Consider the following 20,111-nt stretch of genomic DNA (forward strand, 5'->3'; position numbering starts at 1 on the left):
GAACACCTTACTTCCTCCATGCAATATTTAGGATGTAACAGTCCTTCAAGTTTTAAAACTATAAACTTTTAAATACATATACATATTTCAACCAATATTGGGCAGTTCCCAACTTACATATGAGTTGCATTTATAAAAGTTCATTTAAGTCAGTTATATTCATAATATAGTTTCTAATTCCTACCAAAAGAAGATAAATCTCCCCTCAGTAGAAACATAATTATTAATGGTAATTCATCTCTCAAGTCAGCCCTCAGGTTTTTCTGACAGAACCTAGCTACCTCAAAAAACATTTAATAAGTACATACCAACCACGTAACAATCAAGACCAGTACTAGACTCTACAGCTATGACGACAACTAAAACGTAATCTTAAGTCAATTTTACTTAAAAAAAAAAAAAAAAAAAAACAAACCCTATAATCTCATCCTCAAAGTGCTCACTGTTCAATAGAAGAGAGGCATAAACAAATAAATGCACAACAGCATAAGAAGTAAAGCAGCTGTAAAAAGTATAGAAATAATAAAAAGGGGGAAGCCTAGCTGGCTTAGTCGGTAGAGTATGCAACTCTTGATCTTGGGGTTGTGAGTTCAAGCCCCAGGTTGGGGGTAGAGATTCCTTAAAAATAAAATCTTAAAAAAAAAAAAAGAATAAAAAGGGAGTTACTGTCAAAATCAGAAATAACTGAAGAGCAGAAGCACTTAAAAGTTTTCACAGATCATCATAAGCAGATACATTCAAGAATGGAGGAGGTTAAGAGGGGAATTCCAGACAGAAAATAGCAAGATATTTTCAAAGATGTACAATATTTGGTCCTGTTAAATAAATAGATAAACCTGGAGAAGTCAGCATTTCCTGAGCAAGTACTTAGGGACATTGTTTACTTGGATGACAAGTTTGAGAAGCACTAGTTAGGTTAAATGAGATTTTTAACAATATATTATCTTGAAGATGAAATATGCCTTGTGAATGGCACTGGAAGTGGTGTTTCTAAGGTGAAATTTTCAAAACATATATAATCACAAACCTTATCTTCCTGACTCAATTTCACTAGTTTTTATCAAAGAAACAACTTTTTATTTGGTTGATCTTCTCCATTATGTTTATTAATTTGTGCTCTTTCCAAAAGCATGTTACTGAACAATTTCAAACATACTTAGAAGTAGAGAGAATGAGAATAGAATGACTCAGCTTTAACAACTACCAAATCATGCATGACCAATATTCTTTCACCTGTATCCCCATCTTCAACTATATTATTTTGAAGCAAACCCAGATATATCCTTTCATCCACAAATATTTCAATACATATCCCCAAAAGGTATCTTTTAAAAATATGACAGTATTATCACATCTGAAAAAATTAGCAGTTCCTTAAAATCAGTCAGTGTTCAAATGCCCTTCTTTTTTAACTGTGTGATAAGATTAGGATCCAATAAAGTCCGGAAATTGCATTTGGTTGATGTATTTTTTAGGTCTATTTAAACCCATAGGTTTCTATTAATTTTATTTTTTTTGTCCTAATTTATTTGTTGAAGACACTGGGTCATTTATAAGGTAGTATTTCTCACATCAGGATTTTGCTGACTGCATGTTCTTATGTCACTTAACATGTTCCTCAGTCCTCTATATTTCTAATTAATTAGTAGATCTAGAGACTATCAAAATTAGGTTCTTCTGGGGTTTTTTTGGCAAAAAAATACTTAATAGGTAGCTAACATGCTAACACGTTAGCAACAACTATTAACATGTCCTTCAGAAGGTACATATCGAGTTACCTCTTTTATGATGTTAAAGCTACTGATCATTTTCTACATCCAGTATTTTGAGTAATTTTTGCAATAAACCTTACAATTTTCTTATGTCACCATGACTACTAGAAATATTTGCAAAAGAAACCACTATTAACATACTCTCAATCTCACTTCCACAGTCCTAATTAAGATTATATCCAGATATTCATGCCATTCATCCCAAGATATTATATAATGCTTTATTAAAATTAAATATACTCAATACACATCAGCCTTCTAAAAATGTGTATTTCCGGCAACAACTGAAAAACAAACAATAAATTTGAGAATTTTCACATTAAAAAAAACTTTATTTTCCCTCACTATACTTTCTTTGGGTTTATTCTTGTCTTCTTGAAATGGATGGCATATTAATGATCTATTTCTGTATAACAAATTAAATAAATTAAATATAGAAGCTTAAACAACAAATATTTTATCAGTTTTTTGGGTGACGAATTCAAAACCAGCTCAGAATTTCTGAGCCTTCATCATAGTGAAGATGTCAAGTAGGGCTGCAGTCATAGCGAAGCTTGACTGGGCTGGAAGAACTACTTTCAACCTCACTCATGTGGTTGGTGGCTGGCAAGGCTTCAGTTCTTCATAACATGGGGCTCTCCACTGGGCTGCATACAACATAGCAGCTCGCTTCACCAAATCAATGATCCAAGAAAAAAAGGAGTAACCGAGATGAAAACAAGAGTGTCTTTTCTAATTTCGGAAATGATATACCATCGCTTCTGCCAAATTCTATGGTCACAAAAGAACCCTGGTACAATGAAGGAGAGGACTGTAAAAGGGTATGAATACCAGGATGTGAAGATCTTTTTTTTTTTTAAAGATTTTATTTATTTGAGAGAGAAAGAATGAGAGAGAGAGAGAGCATGAGAGGGGGGAGGGTCAGAGGGAGAAGCAGACTCCCTGCTGAGCAGGGAGCCTGATGCGGGACTCGATCCTGGGACTCCAGGATCATGACCTGAGCCGAAGGCAGTCGCTTAACCAACTGAGCCACCCAGGCACCCAGGATGTGAGGATCTTAAAAGCTGGTGACCACAAATATCTATCTAGTTCACTAATTTTTAGCCTTTTTTTAAACATATTTATTTATTTTTTTAAGGTTTTATTTATTTATTTGACAGAGAGAGCAGGAGCAGGGGGAACAGCAGGCAGAGGAAGAAGCAGGATTCCCGCTGAGCAAGAAGCCCGACGCAGGACTTGATTCCAGGACCCTGGGACCATGACCTGAGCCAAAGACAGATGCTTAACCAACTGAGCCACCCAGGCGCCCCTAAACATTAAGTATTTAGAGTGATAAATTTTCCTAAGTAATGTGTAGCCACTTCCCATCAAGTTCTAAAATTGCAGTACTTTTATCATTCAGGTCCCCCCAAATTCTAATTGATTAATTAATGTATTTATTAATTTATTTATCTACTTATTTATTTTAGAGAGAGAGAGAGGTGGAGGAGGGACAGAGGGAGAGGGAGAGCAAGCTCCATGCCCAGCGCGGAGCCTGACTCCGGGCTCCATCTCACAACCATGAGATCATAACCTGAGCCAAAATCAAGAGTTGGACACTTAATTGACTGAGCCACACAATGCCCCTCAGAATTCTAATTTTTATTACTTGTTCTTTAATCAAAGGTTTATTTAAAAGGGTATTTCATGGCCTCCAAACATTCCTTTTTAATCTTTTTGCTATTGATTTCTTCCTTCATTGTCATTGTTAAACATAATCTATTATTTTGATCATTAGAAATTTGTTGAAATTTGCTGTTATCATTTTTGTAAATGTGTGCTTCAAAGGACTGTATGTTGAATATAGTATTCTACATAAATCCCTAACATCAAGTTTGTCAATTCTATTGTTTGAGTCTTCTGTATCTTTACTGACCTTTCTGTCTATTCATTCTATCAATTATTGACTTTTTTTTTTAAACTACTAAGGCAAGTTAAATAGAAAAAAAACCTTAAAATTGTCATATGTTCATTTCTCTGTATTTTGAGACTATGAGATACACACAAATTTAAAATTGTTATATTTTCCTGGTGAATTGAACTGTTTTGTTTTGCTGAACATGGCTTTATTTCACTTTACTCTTGGAAAAAATTTCATTTGGTTGGAAATAATAGATTGGTAAGTCTTTTCTTTAAAGATGTCAACCTTTTCCCTTCTGTCGTTATTACTGAAAAATCAGCTATTAATCTGTCATCCCTTTGAAGATAATCTTTTTTCCTCTGCAGCTTTTAAGATTTTTCTTTCTCTTTGATTTTCTGCAAAACCACTACAATTTCGCTACAATGTACCTTAGTATGGAATTAGTTTTACTTATTCTGCTTGAAATTCAGTGGACTTTCATTAATCTTGGAACGCTCTCACCTGTAATCTCTTCAAATATTACATTTGTTTCATTCTTCCTTTCCTGTCCTTTTCAGAGTCCAATTAAACATGTATTAAGCCTTTTCACACTAGCCTTCATATCTCTTAAGCTTCCTTCCATATTTTCCATTTCTTTGACTCCTAGCTTATATTGTAAAAAGGACTTACCTCCCTTCCAATTCTCTAATTCTCTTCTGCTGTCTAAACTCCTATCAACCACATTTATTGGTTTTTAAATATCATTATTGGGTTTTCCCCCTATTTCTAGATATTCTATTTCTTTTTTAAAACTGCTAGTTCACTTTTTATATCATATTTCTCTGATTCTAAGTTGTTTTGTTTTTTAAATTTTGGTATCTTTGAAATCAAAATGCATCTTACAATTGCTCTCAGAGAGGCTGCTGTTAAGACCTATCTGTCAATGCCTGTGCAAACCTGGTAACTGCTGTTTCATATTGATATCCTTTCACTAGATTTATGCACAAAGTACTACCACATGTTGAGTTCAATCGCTGTTCAAAATGTTCGAAAAATTATACGATGATTAGGCAATAAAATGAAGTTATTGTGTACACAAAAAAGACATGAAAATAGAGCAGTAGGGTATAATTTGACAGTAATGACACAACTATTTGTTACTGTAGAAATAATCACAATTTTATGTTTTATGGCAAGGCAACAGCTAAGTCCTTTACAAAACTGACAAGGGGAGATACCCTCAAAAGAGGAAAACTGAAATACATGCAAAAGAATTACCTACCAATGCCAGTCAGTGCAAATAAAGACAAGAGAACCTATCAAATCGCTTGGAAAAGATGAAAGAAATTCCAAGGCAATGAAAGTCTGGTATGGTTGATTCATACATCATGAATTAAAGTATTAAGCTGCAATTGAAAAAATACTTGGTATCTGAAGTTTCTTCTTCCAGAAGGATTGCATTTTCTTGTACCAAGCACCAGACTAGTCTGCATGACCTGGGGCTTTCTGGACTTTCCCTACAACGAAAGGTAAAATTGATTTGCAAATTTATGGAAGAATCAACTGGTGGTACCATCCTCTCAGGGACTTTTCACCTTTTGGCTCTGCTTAACACAAAGCCATTTTCCCTTGGAGTCCCCAAGTAAAGATGAAAGAGTGAGGTGGGTCTGTTCCCAGTTGATCTTTACCCCACAGGTGTACACCTCTGGGGATCATAAGAGAAAATCTATTAAGACTTCTCACTCTGATTAGCCCCTTAGCTTTGACTTCCTCCTTCCATCCACAAGACCATGAAAACAAAAGCTCAAATTCACCAGAAAAAGTAGCTTCCATTCTCCATCTACCTAAATTCCTGTTTCCACTAAGATTTAGCCTCATAAAGCCTTACCATCATCTTGCCAGCTTCTCAATGATATCAAGATATTTCTTAAATTTTATTCAGAATTATAGTTTTCAGAAAGGCTGGTCCAACAACCTAGCCTAATTTATTACCAAACAGAAAGTCTAAATTAAGGTCACTTTTCCTTTGTACTTTTGGTCAGGATTTCTATGTGCCTGGAACATATTCTGTGGCTCTTAAACTACAATCCATTCTTTAAAACCTTGAACAAAGCTATCTCTTTAATCAATCCCTGATGACTTCATTCATCTTCCCTAAGGTCTCACATCTAAGCCTACAATCTAAATGGGAAACTGACTCTAGTTGGAAAAGCATGCCCATAGATGAAGTCAGTCAATTAAATAGATAAAAGAGACAAAATTTTGATGAAAAGCCTGTCACATCTTGGAAGGTTTGGAAGTCATTTTAACATAGATGAAAAAGCAATATTCATATAGAGGTCTACATAAAAAATAGGCTTAGAATACATGAATCCCTAGAGAGCAGATTTCATATTTTACTTTAGGTATTTCTTAAATTACAATAAAAACTTGCCATTCAGATAACTAAGTTCCAGGTTTGATCAACATAGTATAGAAAATTCACAGTTAAACTTAGCAAGACTTGAAAAAGCCAACATCTGGAATGTTCAAATGTTAGGTAAAACATGACTTGCTCATTAATTTTGTGTTTACCTTGGAGTTTCACACATGGTGGACAGGTAAAGAAATGTCTGGCTTAGGTGTTTTTGGGAAATCAGTCAAGTGATCAAACATACCACTGTGGTATGGGATGCTAATAGCAGGAAAGGCTGTACATATGTACGGGCAGGAAATACAAAGGAACTCTCTGTACTTTCTGTTCAATTTTGCTATGAATCTAAAACTGCTCTAAAAAAATGAAGTTTATTTTAAAAAATTTTTAAAAAGAAAGAGGAAAATACACAACTCAAGAGATAAAATGATAGTAAATAACATTGGTATACAGCAGGTACCCAATAACTAGTTAATTGGACTACAGTGAATTTTATTTTTAAGATTTATTCAAAAAAAAGATTTTATTTATTTATTTGACAGAGAGAGACACAGTGAGAGAGGGAACACAAGCAGGGGGAGCAGGAGAGGGAGAAGCAGGCTTCCCGCCAAGCAGGGAGCCCAAAGTGGGGCTCGATCCCAGGACCCTGGGATCATGACCTGAGCCGAAGGCAGATGCATTAACGACTGAGTCACCCAGGCGCCTGAATTTTTTTGAGCCACCCAGGCGTCCGAATTTTTTTTTTTAAGATTTTATTTATTTATTTGCCAGATAGAGAACCCAAGCAGGGCGAGTGGGAGAGGGAGAAGCAGACTCCCCGCTGAGCAAGGAGCCCAATGAGGGGGCTCAATCCCAGGACCCTGGGATCATGACCTGAACCGAGGGCAGACGCTTAACGGACTGAGCCAACCAGGCGTCCCTGAATTCTTTTATAAGATTTTAAATTTTTTTTTTTAGTAATCTCTACACCCAACACAGAGCTCAAACTCAAGACCCTGAGATCTAGAGTTGCATGCTGTTCCGAATGAGCCAGTCAGGCACTCCTACCTACAGTGAATTCTTTTAAGAAAAGCCTACCACTGCATGTATTAACTAAATATAACATTGATACTTTTTAAATGGAGCTTAAAAGCTTGAAGTTTCATGTCAGGTTGAAGTTTTTCAAATTTAATATCTTAATGATTTGTAGTAGTAAATGTAATTAATTTATAGACTTTTCAATCACATCGATAGAGTACGTTAACTGAAAATCACTGAAAAATGAGATTTTTACTTTCAGCATGTCTATATTTCTATAAATTTTATCTTAAATTTTAAAAATTTCAATCCTGGGGCACCTGGGTGGCTCAGTCATTAAGTGTCTGCCTTGGGCTCAGGTCATGATCCCAGGGTCCTGGGATCGAGCCCCACATCGGGCTCCTTGCTCAGCGGGAAACCTGCTTCTCCCTCTCCCACTCCCCCTGCTTGTGTTCCCTCTCTCACTGTCTCTCTCTCTGTCAAAAAATAAATAAAAATCTTTAAATAAAAATAAATAAATAAATAAAAAATAAAAATAAATAAAAAAAATAAAAATTTCAATCCTAACATAAAACACTACTACTTTTCTAAGAATATAAATCTAAATTAGAAAATTTATATATTTTATCCCTAAAATGAAATTCACTCACTAGAAAAATGAAATTTTATATTTAGGGCACCTGGGTGGCTCAGTTGGTTAAGCGACTGCCTTCGGCTCAGGTCATGATCCTGGAGTCCCGGGATCGAGTCCCACATCGGGCTCCCTGCTCGGCAGGGAGTCTGCTTCTCCCTCTGACCCTCCCCCCTCTCATGCTCTCTGTCTCTCATTCTCTGTCTCAAATAAATAAATAAAATCTTTAAAAAAAAAAAAAAAATTTATATTTAAAGCTATTTAAATTTTGTATTTTAACAAAAATCCTAAGTCAAAATTATTCAATAAAAAAGTATAAATTCACCTCACAATATCATGAATTAAAATAGTACCATTCTTCCCTACTATGCAAATGTTTAATGTCACAAAAAATAATTTAACAGTTAAATATATCAAACAAAACTACATTTTTTTAGAGGCAAATTGTTGTGAAATTTTGTGAGAGAAGTATGGATCAATTAATGCTTTGGTTCAATGTGAGTAGACAACCCTATAAGCCTGAATTTAAGTCACAAGACATAAATTAAAAGAAAATGTTGAAACACCCAAAGAACAAATAATCCAATCAAAAAATGGGCAGAAGACATGAACAGACATTTCCGCAAAGAAGACATCCAAATGGCCAACAGTCACATGAAAAAGTGCTCAACATCACTCGGCATCAGGGAAATACAAATCAAAACCTCAATGAGATAGCTCCTCACACCGGTCGAATGGCTAAAATTAACAAATCAGGAAATGACAGATGTCGGCAAGGATGCGGAGAAAGGAGAACACTCCTACACTATTGGTGGGAATGCAAACTGGTGCAGCCACTCTGGAAAACAGTATGGAGGTTCCTCAAAAAGTTGAAAATAGAGCTACCCTACGTCCCAGCAATTGCACTACTAGGTATTTACCCTAAAGATACAGTGATCCAAAGGGGCACCGACACCCCAATGTTTATAGCAGCAATGTCCACAATAGCCAAACTATGGAAAGAGCCCATATGTCCGCTGACAGATGAATGGATAAAGAAGATGTGGGGTGTGTGTGTGTGTGTATATATATATATAAATAAATATATATACACACCCCCACACACACAATGGAATATTAGCAGCCATCAAAAAAAAAAAAATGGAATCTTGCCATTTGCAATGTGGATGGAACTAGAGGGTATTATGCTAAGCAAAATAAGTCAATCAGAGAAACACAATTATATGATTTCACTGATATGCACAATTTAAGAAACAAAACAGAGGATCATAGGGGAAGGGAAGAAAAAATGAAACAAAATGAAACCAGAGGGAGACAAACCATAAAAGACTCTTAATCTTAGGAAACAAACTGAGAGCTGCTGGAGGGGAGGGAGGTGGGGGGATGGAGTGGCTGCGTGATGGACATTGGGGAGGGTATGTGTTGTGGTGAGCACTGGGTGTTGTGTAAGACTGATGAATCACAGACCTGTACCCCTGAAACAAATACTACATTATATGTTAATTTAAAAAAATTTTTTTAAATCAAAAAATAAAAAGAAAGAAAAAAGAAAATGTTGTTATGACTTAGGTATAGGTAAGAACAAGTTACTTTCAGTATTTTAAAAGACAGTATAGTCCAGGGGTGCCTGGGTAGCTCAACCAGTTAAGTGTCTGTCTCTTGATTTAAGCTCAGGTCATGATCTCAGGATTATGAGACTGAGCCACACGTTGGGCTTGGTGCTGGGTGTGGAGCCTGCTTAAGATTCTCTCTCTCTCTCTCTCCCTCACCTTCTGCCCCTCTCTCCCACCCCCAACTGCTGTCGCTGGCCCATGCACACACACTCAATTAAAAAAAAAAAAGGTTTAAAAAAACAGTATAGTACATATAAATATATTTAAGAGCAGAGCTCCTTGTTTCCCTTATTGAAAAGAAATGGCACATTATAAGGTGATTTCCATTCTTTTCAGTAAAAGCTGAGGAAAAGATGAGGAAATCAGTGCTTCTAACTCTTGCCTGAATTCTGACATCATCAAAGGAGTTGATTTATAGTTATGGCAGATTCCAGTCATTTCAGATAGTTACCCACATCTTAATAGATTTTGAAATACCAGAATAAAATTTTCAGAAAAAATAAATTCCATTTTCACAAAATAAATCAAATTTTTTGTCAAAACCTCTGAGAATAAACCGAAAAAGCAAGTTAGGTGGCCAAACACTTAAATTCATATACTACAAGGCACTAAACTTTGATCTATAAGCATTATATTTTACATATTTTAAAATGAAGGACTACTGAGAAGTAAGTGCAGCACCTGATTCCAAATGTACCTACTTACAATTCATAATGATTCTAATAAAGGAGAATATTTAAAATGGCAACCACTAAGTACCAATGATTAAAGTAAGTTATGATTTTTTCTTAACTTTTTCAACTTTAATATTTTTCTGGAACTTAGGAATAGTCTAATTATCCACATCTTAACAAGTACACACATAAAACTATTCTAAGTAGTTTTATAATATATTGTAAAAGTAGCAAACCTGCATTAGAAATATCAACAGTATACCTAAGAAAAAATTAATAAAGTAAAACATCTATCATTTACCTACCATAAATCTGATCTGAGTTAAAGGGATTATATATATACATGTCTCAGTCCCAAAGTCTGAAGCTAACCTAATAGAAAACCTCAGCCTTTTTCCCCCCCTAAAGTGAAGAGGAAGACAAGTATGTATTTTTTAAAAGATTTTGTTTATTTGACAGACAGAGATAAAGCACAAGTAGGCAGAGCCACAGGCAGACGGAGAGGGAGAAGCAGGCTCCCTGCTGAATAGGGAGCCTGATGTGGGGCTCAATCCCAGGACCCTGGATCATGACCTGAGCTGAAGGCAGACGCTTAACCGACTGAGCCACCAAGGTGTCCCAACAAGTATGTCTTTTATTTCAAATACTACGGAACATCATGTTGGAGTTACTAGACAATATAGTTAAGGGGAAAGATTTATACGATCTGAAGAGAAACCAGAGTATAGACAATATAGTTAAGACAAGAGAAAATAAGTGAAGGCAGAAGAATTAGAAAGTGGACTTCCCATTTTCTATAGGGGCCTTTCTATATGCAGGAAGCCAGATGAGTTGTTCAGTCATAAGAAAGTATAGTCTCCAATGCCCTCCTCAGACATACCAAAAGAACAATGAGAGAAAAAGAACCTCTAAGAATATGGAGACAAGTGCAATAAAGAACAGTGGCCCATGCAGCTACTCCCAAGAACAGAACCAAGGAACATTCCTTCTCTGAAAGTAGAGGGACCAGGCGACATTTGCCCAGTTTTCAGAATTGCTATGGACCAAAGCCTCCGATATGCCTCTCATTCTTTCTTTTTCAAGAGTCTTTACTGTGGCATTACTATCTCAGTTTCATCACAATATGTTGGGTTTGTAAGGGCCAGATATCAACACTGTCGTCCGAGGTCACGGGTCTCAGCAATAAAAACCACAACTGGACCTGATATGTATTACAAGATCTTGGGTTTCAACTGATACCAGGATTGGATGAGACTTCTGGAGTTCTTAAAATGGACATGAAGTAGATTTTGTATATGGGAGAGATACAAATAATTGTAACCAAGAAATCAGACTGTGGCAGACTGGATTGTTGGTCCCAAATTTCACCCCCTTGTAGTAAATCTGCCAAGTAATTTTGCAATAAGGAAAGGAAGCTATAGAAAAGGTAAGGTAGCAGCAGTATGTCAGATACTGACCAAGGCTTGTGTTTCTAAAACATGTCCAAGAACCCTGGGAGTTATTAGAAATATTTCTGGGTCCGTAAGTTTCATATAAAAATTTGTAAAGTTTGTACTCACATTTCTATGAATTTTCAAATTAATTTAAGTCTATTAAAGCTGACTACCTTGTTACCTAGTACTCAATTTCACTGGTCACATTTGCACTGCTACCAATAATCATCAGTGACTATTCAATTTGTAGAGCTATATTTTTCAAATTACAGATGGATTCTTGGCAATCCGAAAATTTTCAGATATTCTAGAGTAGTGCCACGCAAAGTGGGGTACAGGGGGAGCAGAGGGAGAGGAAGAGAAGCAGACTTCCCGCTGAGCACAGAGCCCCACGTGGGGTTTAATGTCTCAACACTGAGATCACCACCTGAGCCTAAACCAAGAGTCCGACTGCACTACCCAGGCACCCCACCAATAATCTCTCATCAATTCCAATATATGCTCCATAATGCTTTTCTTTATTGCCATACTGAATTTGACAGTACTGACTACTCCCTTTATAAAAGCCCTCTACTTGAGGCAACTACTCACTCCTGGTTGTCCCCCCATTCAAACTCCTACAAACTCTTCTATACTGTTCTTAAATGATAATGTTCTCCAGCACTCCCTATGACCTTATTCTCTTCTTACTTTTATATAACTCTTCAGTAATTGCCAATAAAAAACCTGAGAATTATTTTAGACTGTTATTTTTCACTCATGCTCCTATCTACACATTTAAGGGCTATCAATTCTACTTTCTACCAGGGAAGTTCAAATTTTGATATTCAAAAGAAAAGAATAAGAAATATTCATGTATCTTGGGGCGCCTGGGTGGCTCAGTCGTTAAGCATTTGCCTTCAGCTCAGGTCATGGTCCCAGGGTCCTGGGATCTGGCCCTGCATTGGGCTCCCTGCTCTGCGGGAAGCCTGCTTCTCCCTCTCCCACTCCCCCTGCTTGTGTTCCCTCTCTCGCTGTGTCTCTGTCAAACAAACAAAATCTTAAAAAAAAAAAAAAAATATTCATGTACCTTAACAACTTTTTAGAGTGGTGCGTAAGCTCAAGTCAAACCACAAAGGTAATATATTCCTTTCCATGTCTATTGATATAAAATATTCATTTCTTGCTCTCACATCTAACTTCCTAAAGTAAACAGGTAATCACTACTACTGAGCTGCTAGCAATTTTTTTTGTTTTGCTTCAAGTCAAATGTTACTTTCCTTATATACAAAGTCATTATTAAATCACAGAAAATTAAGAGCCATTTTACACTTTGCACATACCAGGTTAAATTATAAGGGCTGATGTATACTGAGGCATCTTACTAAAAAAGCTTCACTTCTGATTATAATTAAATTATAATTTTCTCATTGGAAGAGTTTATGTTCATTCCATTTTTTCTAAATCTATATATAAAAAGAGGTACTTGCCTTTTTATCTGAATAAAAACTCTAAATTCTATTTTCTTTATGAAGCAAAACTTATTCTGAAAAGGAAGTTTACTCTGAGCTCACTGCAAAACTATCTATTTCAGTCATAGTCCAGATTTAGCAGGACAAAGGGCAACAGCAGGAAATGGAGCATCACCAAGGTCCAAAACTAACTTGGTTTAGAGTAAAAAAAAAAAAAAAAAAAAAAATTTCATATTATTAGGATAATTAAGCACTATGCTTGAAAGAAAAATAAAAACAGATTAAAAATTAAGACTGATGAGCAGTGCTTCATCATTAGACAAAAAGATAATACTGTTCTCTGCTATATTAAATAAAGGCAAAATGGAAGTATTGATACATACTCTCGAGCTCATACATGTATTTTAAAACTACTAATAGAGATAACATTTTATATTTCTTACCCTTACAGTGCATTTCTATATAGTCAATTCATCTTTTCTCAACAACTTTGAGATGCAAAAACAGTTATTTTTTCCCATTTCACAGATGAGAAAACTGTTAACATGAAGAAATTATGTAACCTCTTTTCAGGTCCTTCCTTAAGCTCAGAAGCAAAACTGGGACTAAATCTTGGCTCTAATTCTATAGCTTCACAAAACTTTTTAGTGTAAAATGAGTATCAAAAAAAAAAAAAGAAAAGCAAATGATAAAAATGAACCATACATTTCAACCCACATTGCCACATTTCAAATGTCATGATGCTTTTGAGTCGCCTTGTGTCTTCTCAGTGAGTTCATGCATTTGATACTTTCCACTACACAGAACAAAAATAACTTAATCTTATCTAAGAATTTGAGAGGCTCAGTTTCTCTTCTGCATATTCTGGTGATCAACTATAGCACTCCCAAAAGGCCGAATGTGGAACACAAATATATCCTAATGCCTATCAGGGGAGTTGAGAGACTTTATGATACATATTATGTCTTGCTATTTGCAATATATGAATTCCAAAAAGTTGTATGATAATGTAGAGACGAAAACTGTTCTCAGCACTGTCTCTCTTACCATAAGCACATTATGTAAAAAAATGTCAAAAGATACAGGGAATAACATGGTGCCTATGACAGATAATATGAACTAAAATCTTCAGATATTAAAAAGTAAATCAATTTGCCTTTAATACTTAAGAAAAATATGCTCAGACAAGAAGTAGTTAACTATTAAACTAAAATCCAGATACATGATTAAACCTGTTCAAATTAATGTTTAACTTAGAAGAGCTATATGAAATGTACTGTTAATGAAATCCTTGACCCTGGGTGGGTATAACCATTTGGAGGTAAGTTCAGACTACATAATCTAGTGAAATTATCTGTAGAAAGCAGGAATGCTGGGTCTTCAGAAATCATCCTGTCTCTATTATGTAATAATAACTACATGACGTTAACAAATAACCTACTAAGAAGATGCATGTTTCTAAAATGCAATTAAATCCTATTCCTAGAAGGAGAAAATGAAAAATTAGACCTGAAAAGTTTGGTTAGAAAAACAAACTGCCAAGTTTTTTACCCAAATTTTCAAATATAAAGTTTAATATGTGGGAAGCCATCTGCTAAAAACTGAAACCAGTAATTTATTTTAATTGTACTTGATTTAATCACTAGCATTTAGGCTTACAACCAAACCCAGACTAACAGAAAACGTATTAATATATTCTTTTCTTTTGCCTACCTAAACAGTATGACCCAATGATTATTTCTGATATTACCCTATTTAAACACCTACTAAACTTTTTAATTCTCAATGGTAACTTTTAAAATATCACATTACATGGAAACCCTATAGTAATACCTTAATATTGATCTGTGGCTAATACACTGTGGAATACCTATGCTGGTTAGCACTGTGGCAAATATGGAGGATGTCCTAACCTTACCACTCTGAAGCAGACTTTGAAAAATCTTCGAAGTCATCTTCTTTAATGAGGTATGCATATAATTTTTGGTATTTATAGCACACCAACTAGGGCAGCAAAATGGTAGACAATATTTAAAATTTTAATCATTAAAGGGCGCCTGGGTGGCTCAGTTGGTTAAGCGACTGCCTTCGGCTCAGGTCATGATCCTGGAGTCCCTGGATCGAGTCCCGCATCGGGCTCCCTGCTCGGCAGGGATTCTGCTTCTCCCTCTGACCCTCCCCCCTCTCATGTGCTCTTTCTCATTCTCTCTCTCTCAAATAAATAAATAAAATCTTTAAAAAAAAAATTTTTTTAATCATTAAAGATCAACTTGAGGGGCACTTGGGTCGGTTAAGCGTCTGCCTTCGGCTCAGGTCAGGATCCTGGGATCAAGCCCCGCATCACGCTCCCTGCTCAGCTGGGAGTCTGCTTCTCCCTCTCCCTTTGCCTGCTGCTCCCCCTGCTTCTGCTCTCCCCCTCTGTCAAATAAATAAATAAAATCTTAAAAAAAAGAAAAAAGTCTTAAAAAAAAAGATGAACTTGATACTTAAGAAAAATAACTGGTCACCTTGGGAGGATGCTAGTAAATCAAGTCATTATTCTGAAAACAAAGAGAAATAATCAAATATTTATTCTGCCTGCCTTCCCTTTAAGGAACTGTCAAACAGCTAATAAGGGAACACTTGTCTATATATGTTCTGCTAATAAAGAAATGACAGAATTGGAATATCACAGTTTTGCAAACTCCTAATGAAATAATTAATACATTTAGGTAAAACTCACTGATGGTGGAGACACTTATAAATTATTCTAGGCTTCCCCTGCCAAATAGAACATGAATCAGCCAAGTCTCTAGATCTGCCAGTTTGCAGACACCAGGAGAGAAAAATAATTAATTAAAATCAAGGAATTAAACCAGCAAAACCCAGACTGAGGAAAACTCTAATGTCAAAACCTGGTTTCTTGGGCACCTGGGTGGCTCAGTCGATTGGGCGTCTGCCTTTGCCTCGGGTTGTGATCCCAGGATCCTGGGATTGAGTCTTGCATCGGGCTCCCTGCTCAGCGGAGAGCCTGCTTCTCCCTCTCCCTCTACTGTTCCCCCTGCTTGTGCTCTCTCTCCCTCCCTCTCTCTGTCAAATAAATAAATAAAATCTTAAAAAAAAAAAAACAAAACCTGGTTTCTTCAACAAATAAATAGAAGGAATAAATAGTATGGTGAAGGACAGCCTATAGATTAAAAGATTTAACACACATTTTCAACAAAATATGATGTGTATACTTTGTTTAAATATTGAGTCAAACAGCAGGAAAATAAGAACCTTTATGATACTATCAGAGAAGTTTGAATACTGACCAGATATTTGATGATTCCAAGAATTATCATATTGTGATGATGTTTTTAAGAAGAGTTCTTATTTTATAGATATACTTTTAAATACTTATAGATAAAATTATGTTGTCTAGGATTTGCTTTAAAATAATGCAGGCATAGTGGAGGGTTATAGATGAAAACATTACCAAACATGAACTGGATTGAAGCAGGATGACAGATACAAAAGGGTTCACTGTATTATCTTCTCTATTTATGCCCACTTGAAATTTTCCATAAGGAAAAGCTTAAAAAAGATGAACTTAAAAGGTCTATATGACAATCCATAAGCATAAGGACAAAACAAATGCACGTCCCTCAGAGGTCAAAACAAATGAAAATCTTAATGGTGAGTTAGACAAGCATTCTCCCTATACACACACATACACGTGTACCACACACACTCTTATATGAAATAGAATATGTGAGACCCAAAGAGGTAAGTCTTGCTCAAGGTGACAAAATAAAACAGGAGCAGAGCCAAAACTAAATTTAACAATTACAAGCCCACAAAGAAGTCCAAGTTGGAGCTAAGTTATAAGATCTGTGCAATCCTAAAGTAGTCTGATAACCCATCAAAGGTGTAAAAAAAAGTCTTAAAAGTTAGGTGAAAAAAAGAGGCAGGTGTTTTGAAAGGCAATATGCTAGAATAAGAGCAATAAGCCTAGAGGGTATAGAGAACAACTGGGCATTTGGTAATCATCCTCACCAGGGAGCAGAAGTGTTAAATCTATGATATATATTTGGAAACTACTTGAATTCCAAGTGTTTGTAGAAAAGAAAGTCGTTGTCTAGTTTACAAGCTTACACATGAAATGAAACATAAAATCATTATTTTAATAACAATTTTTGAAAATAGTTGAAAAAAATTTTAAATCTTATTAAGTGCCCAACTGATTTAAATCTTAAACATAAAAACGGGATTTATTAAAAAAAAAAAAAAAAGGGGCGGGGGGATTTATCTTCCTGTCCAAAAACAGGCTTTACAATTTGACCATGAAGGGTCTTCATTATCTACTTAGACATCTTATAAAGGAGTAAAGATTCATATTTATACTAAAAGTCATCAAGAATAAAACTCTGGGTATGCCAACAAACTATACTATCTTTTCTTTTTTTTTTTTTAAGATTTTATTTTTAAGTAATCTCTACACTCTACGTGGGGCTCAAACTCACAAACCCCGAGATCACGAGTCGCATGCTCTACCAACCGAGCCAGCCAGGTGCCCCTATACTATCTTTCCAATAAGCACAATGACAAATAAAACAAGAACTCCACCTACAAGCAACATAACTAATTAATAACACAATGTAACCCTTATCTTTTATCATCCTGAAAATGTAAAACCTAGTAAGTTAAATGTATTTTTAAATAAATCATTTTTAAACCACCAGACATTCATACTAAAATGCATTTTAATTTTTGGCTGACATGTGTTAGTAACTATTTTCAAAAGTGGTGAATTAGGGGCGCCTGGGTGGCTCAGTCGTTAAGCGTCTGCCTTCGGCTCAGGTCATGAACCCAGGATCCTGGGATCGAGCCCCACATCGGGCTCCCTGCTCTGCGGGAAGCCTGCTCTCCCCTCCCTCTGCTTGTGTTCCCTCTCTCGCTGTGTCTCTCTCTGTCAAATAAATAAAATCTAAAAAAAAAAAAAAAAAAGTGGTGAATTAGATTCCTTTTTTATTAGAAGAGTGGTCTATTTTTAAAAAGACATTTCTGGCATTAAATTACACAAGACTAAAAAGCTATTTTAAAAATCCATATCAAACATTTCAAAGTAGATGTCCTTCAGTAACTCTAAGAAATACCAAACCAGGAAGTCAAAGAAAATTCCCGTGTGACCTCTAAAATTTAGTATTAGAGATAACTGAGATGGTTTGTTAAAGAATAACTTGTTCTTTAAAAAGCTGAATAAAAAAGAAACCCAAAGGGATAATGCAGAAACAGAAGCTGAGACTTGAGAACTTCACCACAGACTTAAAGTAACTCAAGTAGTAAATTAGAGATGTTTCTCTGACCCTCTCCAATATCTTCATAGTAGTAATGTAGCTCCTCTCTTGAAAAACATGTTTTTAAGTAGTATCCTTCTCCTCCAATAAGCTAAAATCAAAGCTAACATGTAAAAACTCACATAAAGACAAACACAAAAAATTATTTTTGAATGCGAAAATAAAAAATATTAAGGAGTCATAATGGATAAAAGTGTGGACTTGACTCAGGTGGTTCTGCTTCTCAATAGCCCCTTTAACTTCTGCATCAATTTTCTTATCAGCAAAAGGGGATAATTACAATACCCATCTCACAGGATTGTTGTGAGGGTCAAATGAGACAATACTCATAAGGTGCTATCATCACAGTAAGCTTACAGAAACCACCTCAAATCAGTAACATGTTTACATAACAATAACCTTTTTAAAGCTAATTAAAAAGGTTAATTATAGTAAAAATGCTGAAGGCTCATAAAAATATCTCTATCCCACCCCCAATTTGTGGGAGAAAAAGAAAAGCACATAAACAGGGGCGCCTGGGTGGCTCAGTCGTTAAGCGTCTGCCTTCGGCTTGGGTCGTGATCCCAGTGTCCTGGGATCGAGCCCCACATCCGGCTCCCTGCTCCGCGGGGAAGCCTGCTTCTCCCCTCCTTCTCCCCCTGCTTGTGTTCCCTCTCTTGCTGTGTCTCTGTCAAATAAATAAATAAAATCTTTAAAAAAAAAAGCACATAAACAAATATTTTCTTTTTCTCCTAAGGTCATAATGTTACTTACATAATTTGGGGATCACTTAAGAAAAATATCAAAACCATACCTACAGGTTTTAAAAATGTGTCAATATTGTGTATGTGTTCAAACCTGGAAAAGTGGAAAACAGAAAATTCCATGCTTTTAAATTTTGGGTCATTACTATGAATAAAAATATGCTACTATCCATTAAATAAAATAAGGCCAGTCACAAAATTTTATAACAAGGTATTTTAAAACTTAGAAATAAAAAGGAAAGCAATTACCTTTGTACAATAAAGCATCCAAAGTTCAAAGAGCCTCTCTCTGGATGCCATTCTGGCTTTCACTCTGGCACTTTAATTTTTCCTCAAAAAAAAAAAAAAATTATGTTCAAGACCACAGCATGTTCATTTTATTTTCCAAGTTTTTCAGCCGTTACAGTAAAGCTCAAAGCAGTAGGGAGAACAAAAAGAAGTGGAACAAATGGACTCTATTCTGGTCAGTAAAATTCAGTTCAAGCAGTTACTCCAACTTATCTTCATCAGTGGTAGTTGGGCGATTAAATAATCTGTGAAAGAGAAAAATACGTAAAGGTTTGCTAGAAACAGAGACCATATTAAAAACTAGATTCACCAGAACTATAGATTTATCCACTTCACTTCCCGCAAACAATCAGCTAAGCTTTTATGGTGATCGAGTTCACAGAAACTAGTGCTTCAGGAAAACATCACAGCTAACACAGTATTTCACACTGATACAAAGTTAGAATTCTCTAGAGCAGACCCTGAAAGATGAGTACTCATAACCAAAAATGTGCCCCGTTGCCACTCGTATTTTCTATATACATAAAGAAAGCAACACTCACTAGTGCTGTATTTCAAAGACAAAGAATCCCTTAGAATTTTCTAGTCTGCTTCTTAAAACTTGTTGGGAATGTTTGTCGTTGAGTTACAGGGCAGGGCGTGGGGAGGAGGGTGACGAATTCCTGGTTTGTTTATTTTAACAATACTCGAGAGTGAAAGCAGACCAGCCCACCTGGCCTCTCTACCTCTCCCACCGGGAAGAAGGAAGGAGCACGCACGAACCGGCACGGAAAACACCCAGAGAAAGCCTCCATGTGTTTTCAGGGATCTTTAAATTTCCTCCTCGCATCCCAAACAACCAAAACAGAGGCAAACCTAAGGTGTGCCAAGCAGCCAAAA

General features: G+C 35.8%; 2 protein-coding genes across 4 annotated transcripts in view; both read right to left on the reverse strand.

Moving 5' to 3' along the window:
* The window catches only part of NBEAL1 (neurobeachin like 1), a 184,827-nt gene extending 165,494 nt beyond the window's left edge, over window positions 1-19,333 (reverse strand). For 2 of the 3 annotated variants that reach the window (XM_081815332.1, XM_081815331.1), the window contains exon 1: window positions 19,194-19,333. In XM_081815332.1, the coding sequence (XP_081671458.1) occupies window positions 19,194-19,244 (51 nt within the window). In that variant the 5' untranslated portion in view covers window positions 19,245-19,333. The remainder of the gene's footprint in view (window positions 1-19,193) is intronic. The other variant, XM_081815330.1, reaches the window with a different exon arrangement.
* CARF (calcium responsive transcription factor) overlaps window positions 19,284-20,111 on the reverse strand; it is a 96,016-nt gene continuing 95,188 nt past the window's right edge. The window contains exon 17 of the mRNA XM_081815349.1: window positions 19,284-19,477. The gene's annotated coding sequence lies outside the window, so the exon portion shown is untranslated. The remainder of the gene's footprint in view (window positions 19,478-20,111) is intronic.

This window comes from Leptonychotes weddellii, chromosome 3 (assembly GCF_054177405.1).
Source record: "Leptonychotes weddellii isolate Sample4059 chromosome 3, ASM5417740v2, whole genome shotgun sequence".
Lineage (NCBI taxonomy): Eukaryota > Metazoa > Chordata > Mammalia > Carnivora > Phocidae > Leptonychotes > Leptonychotes weddellii.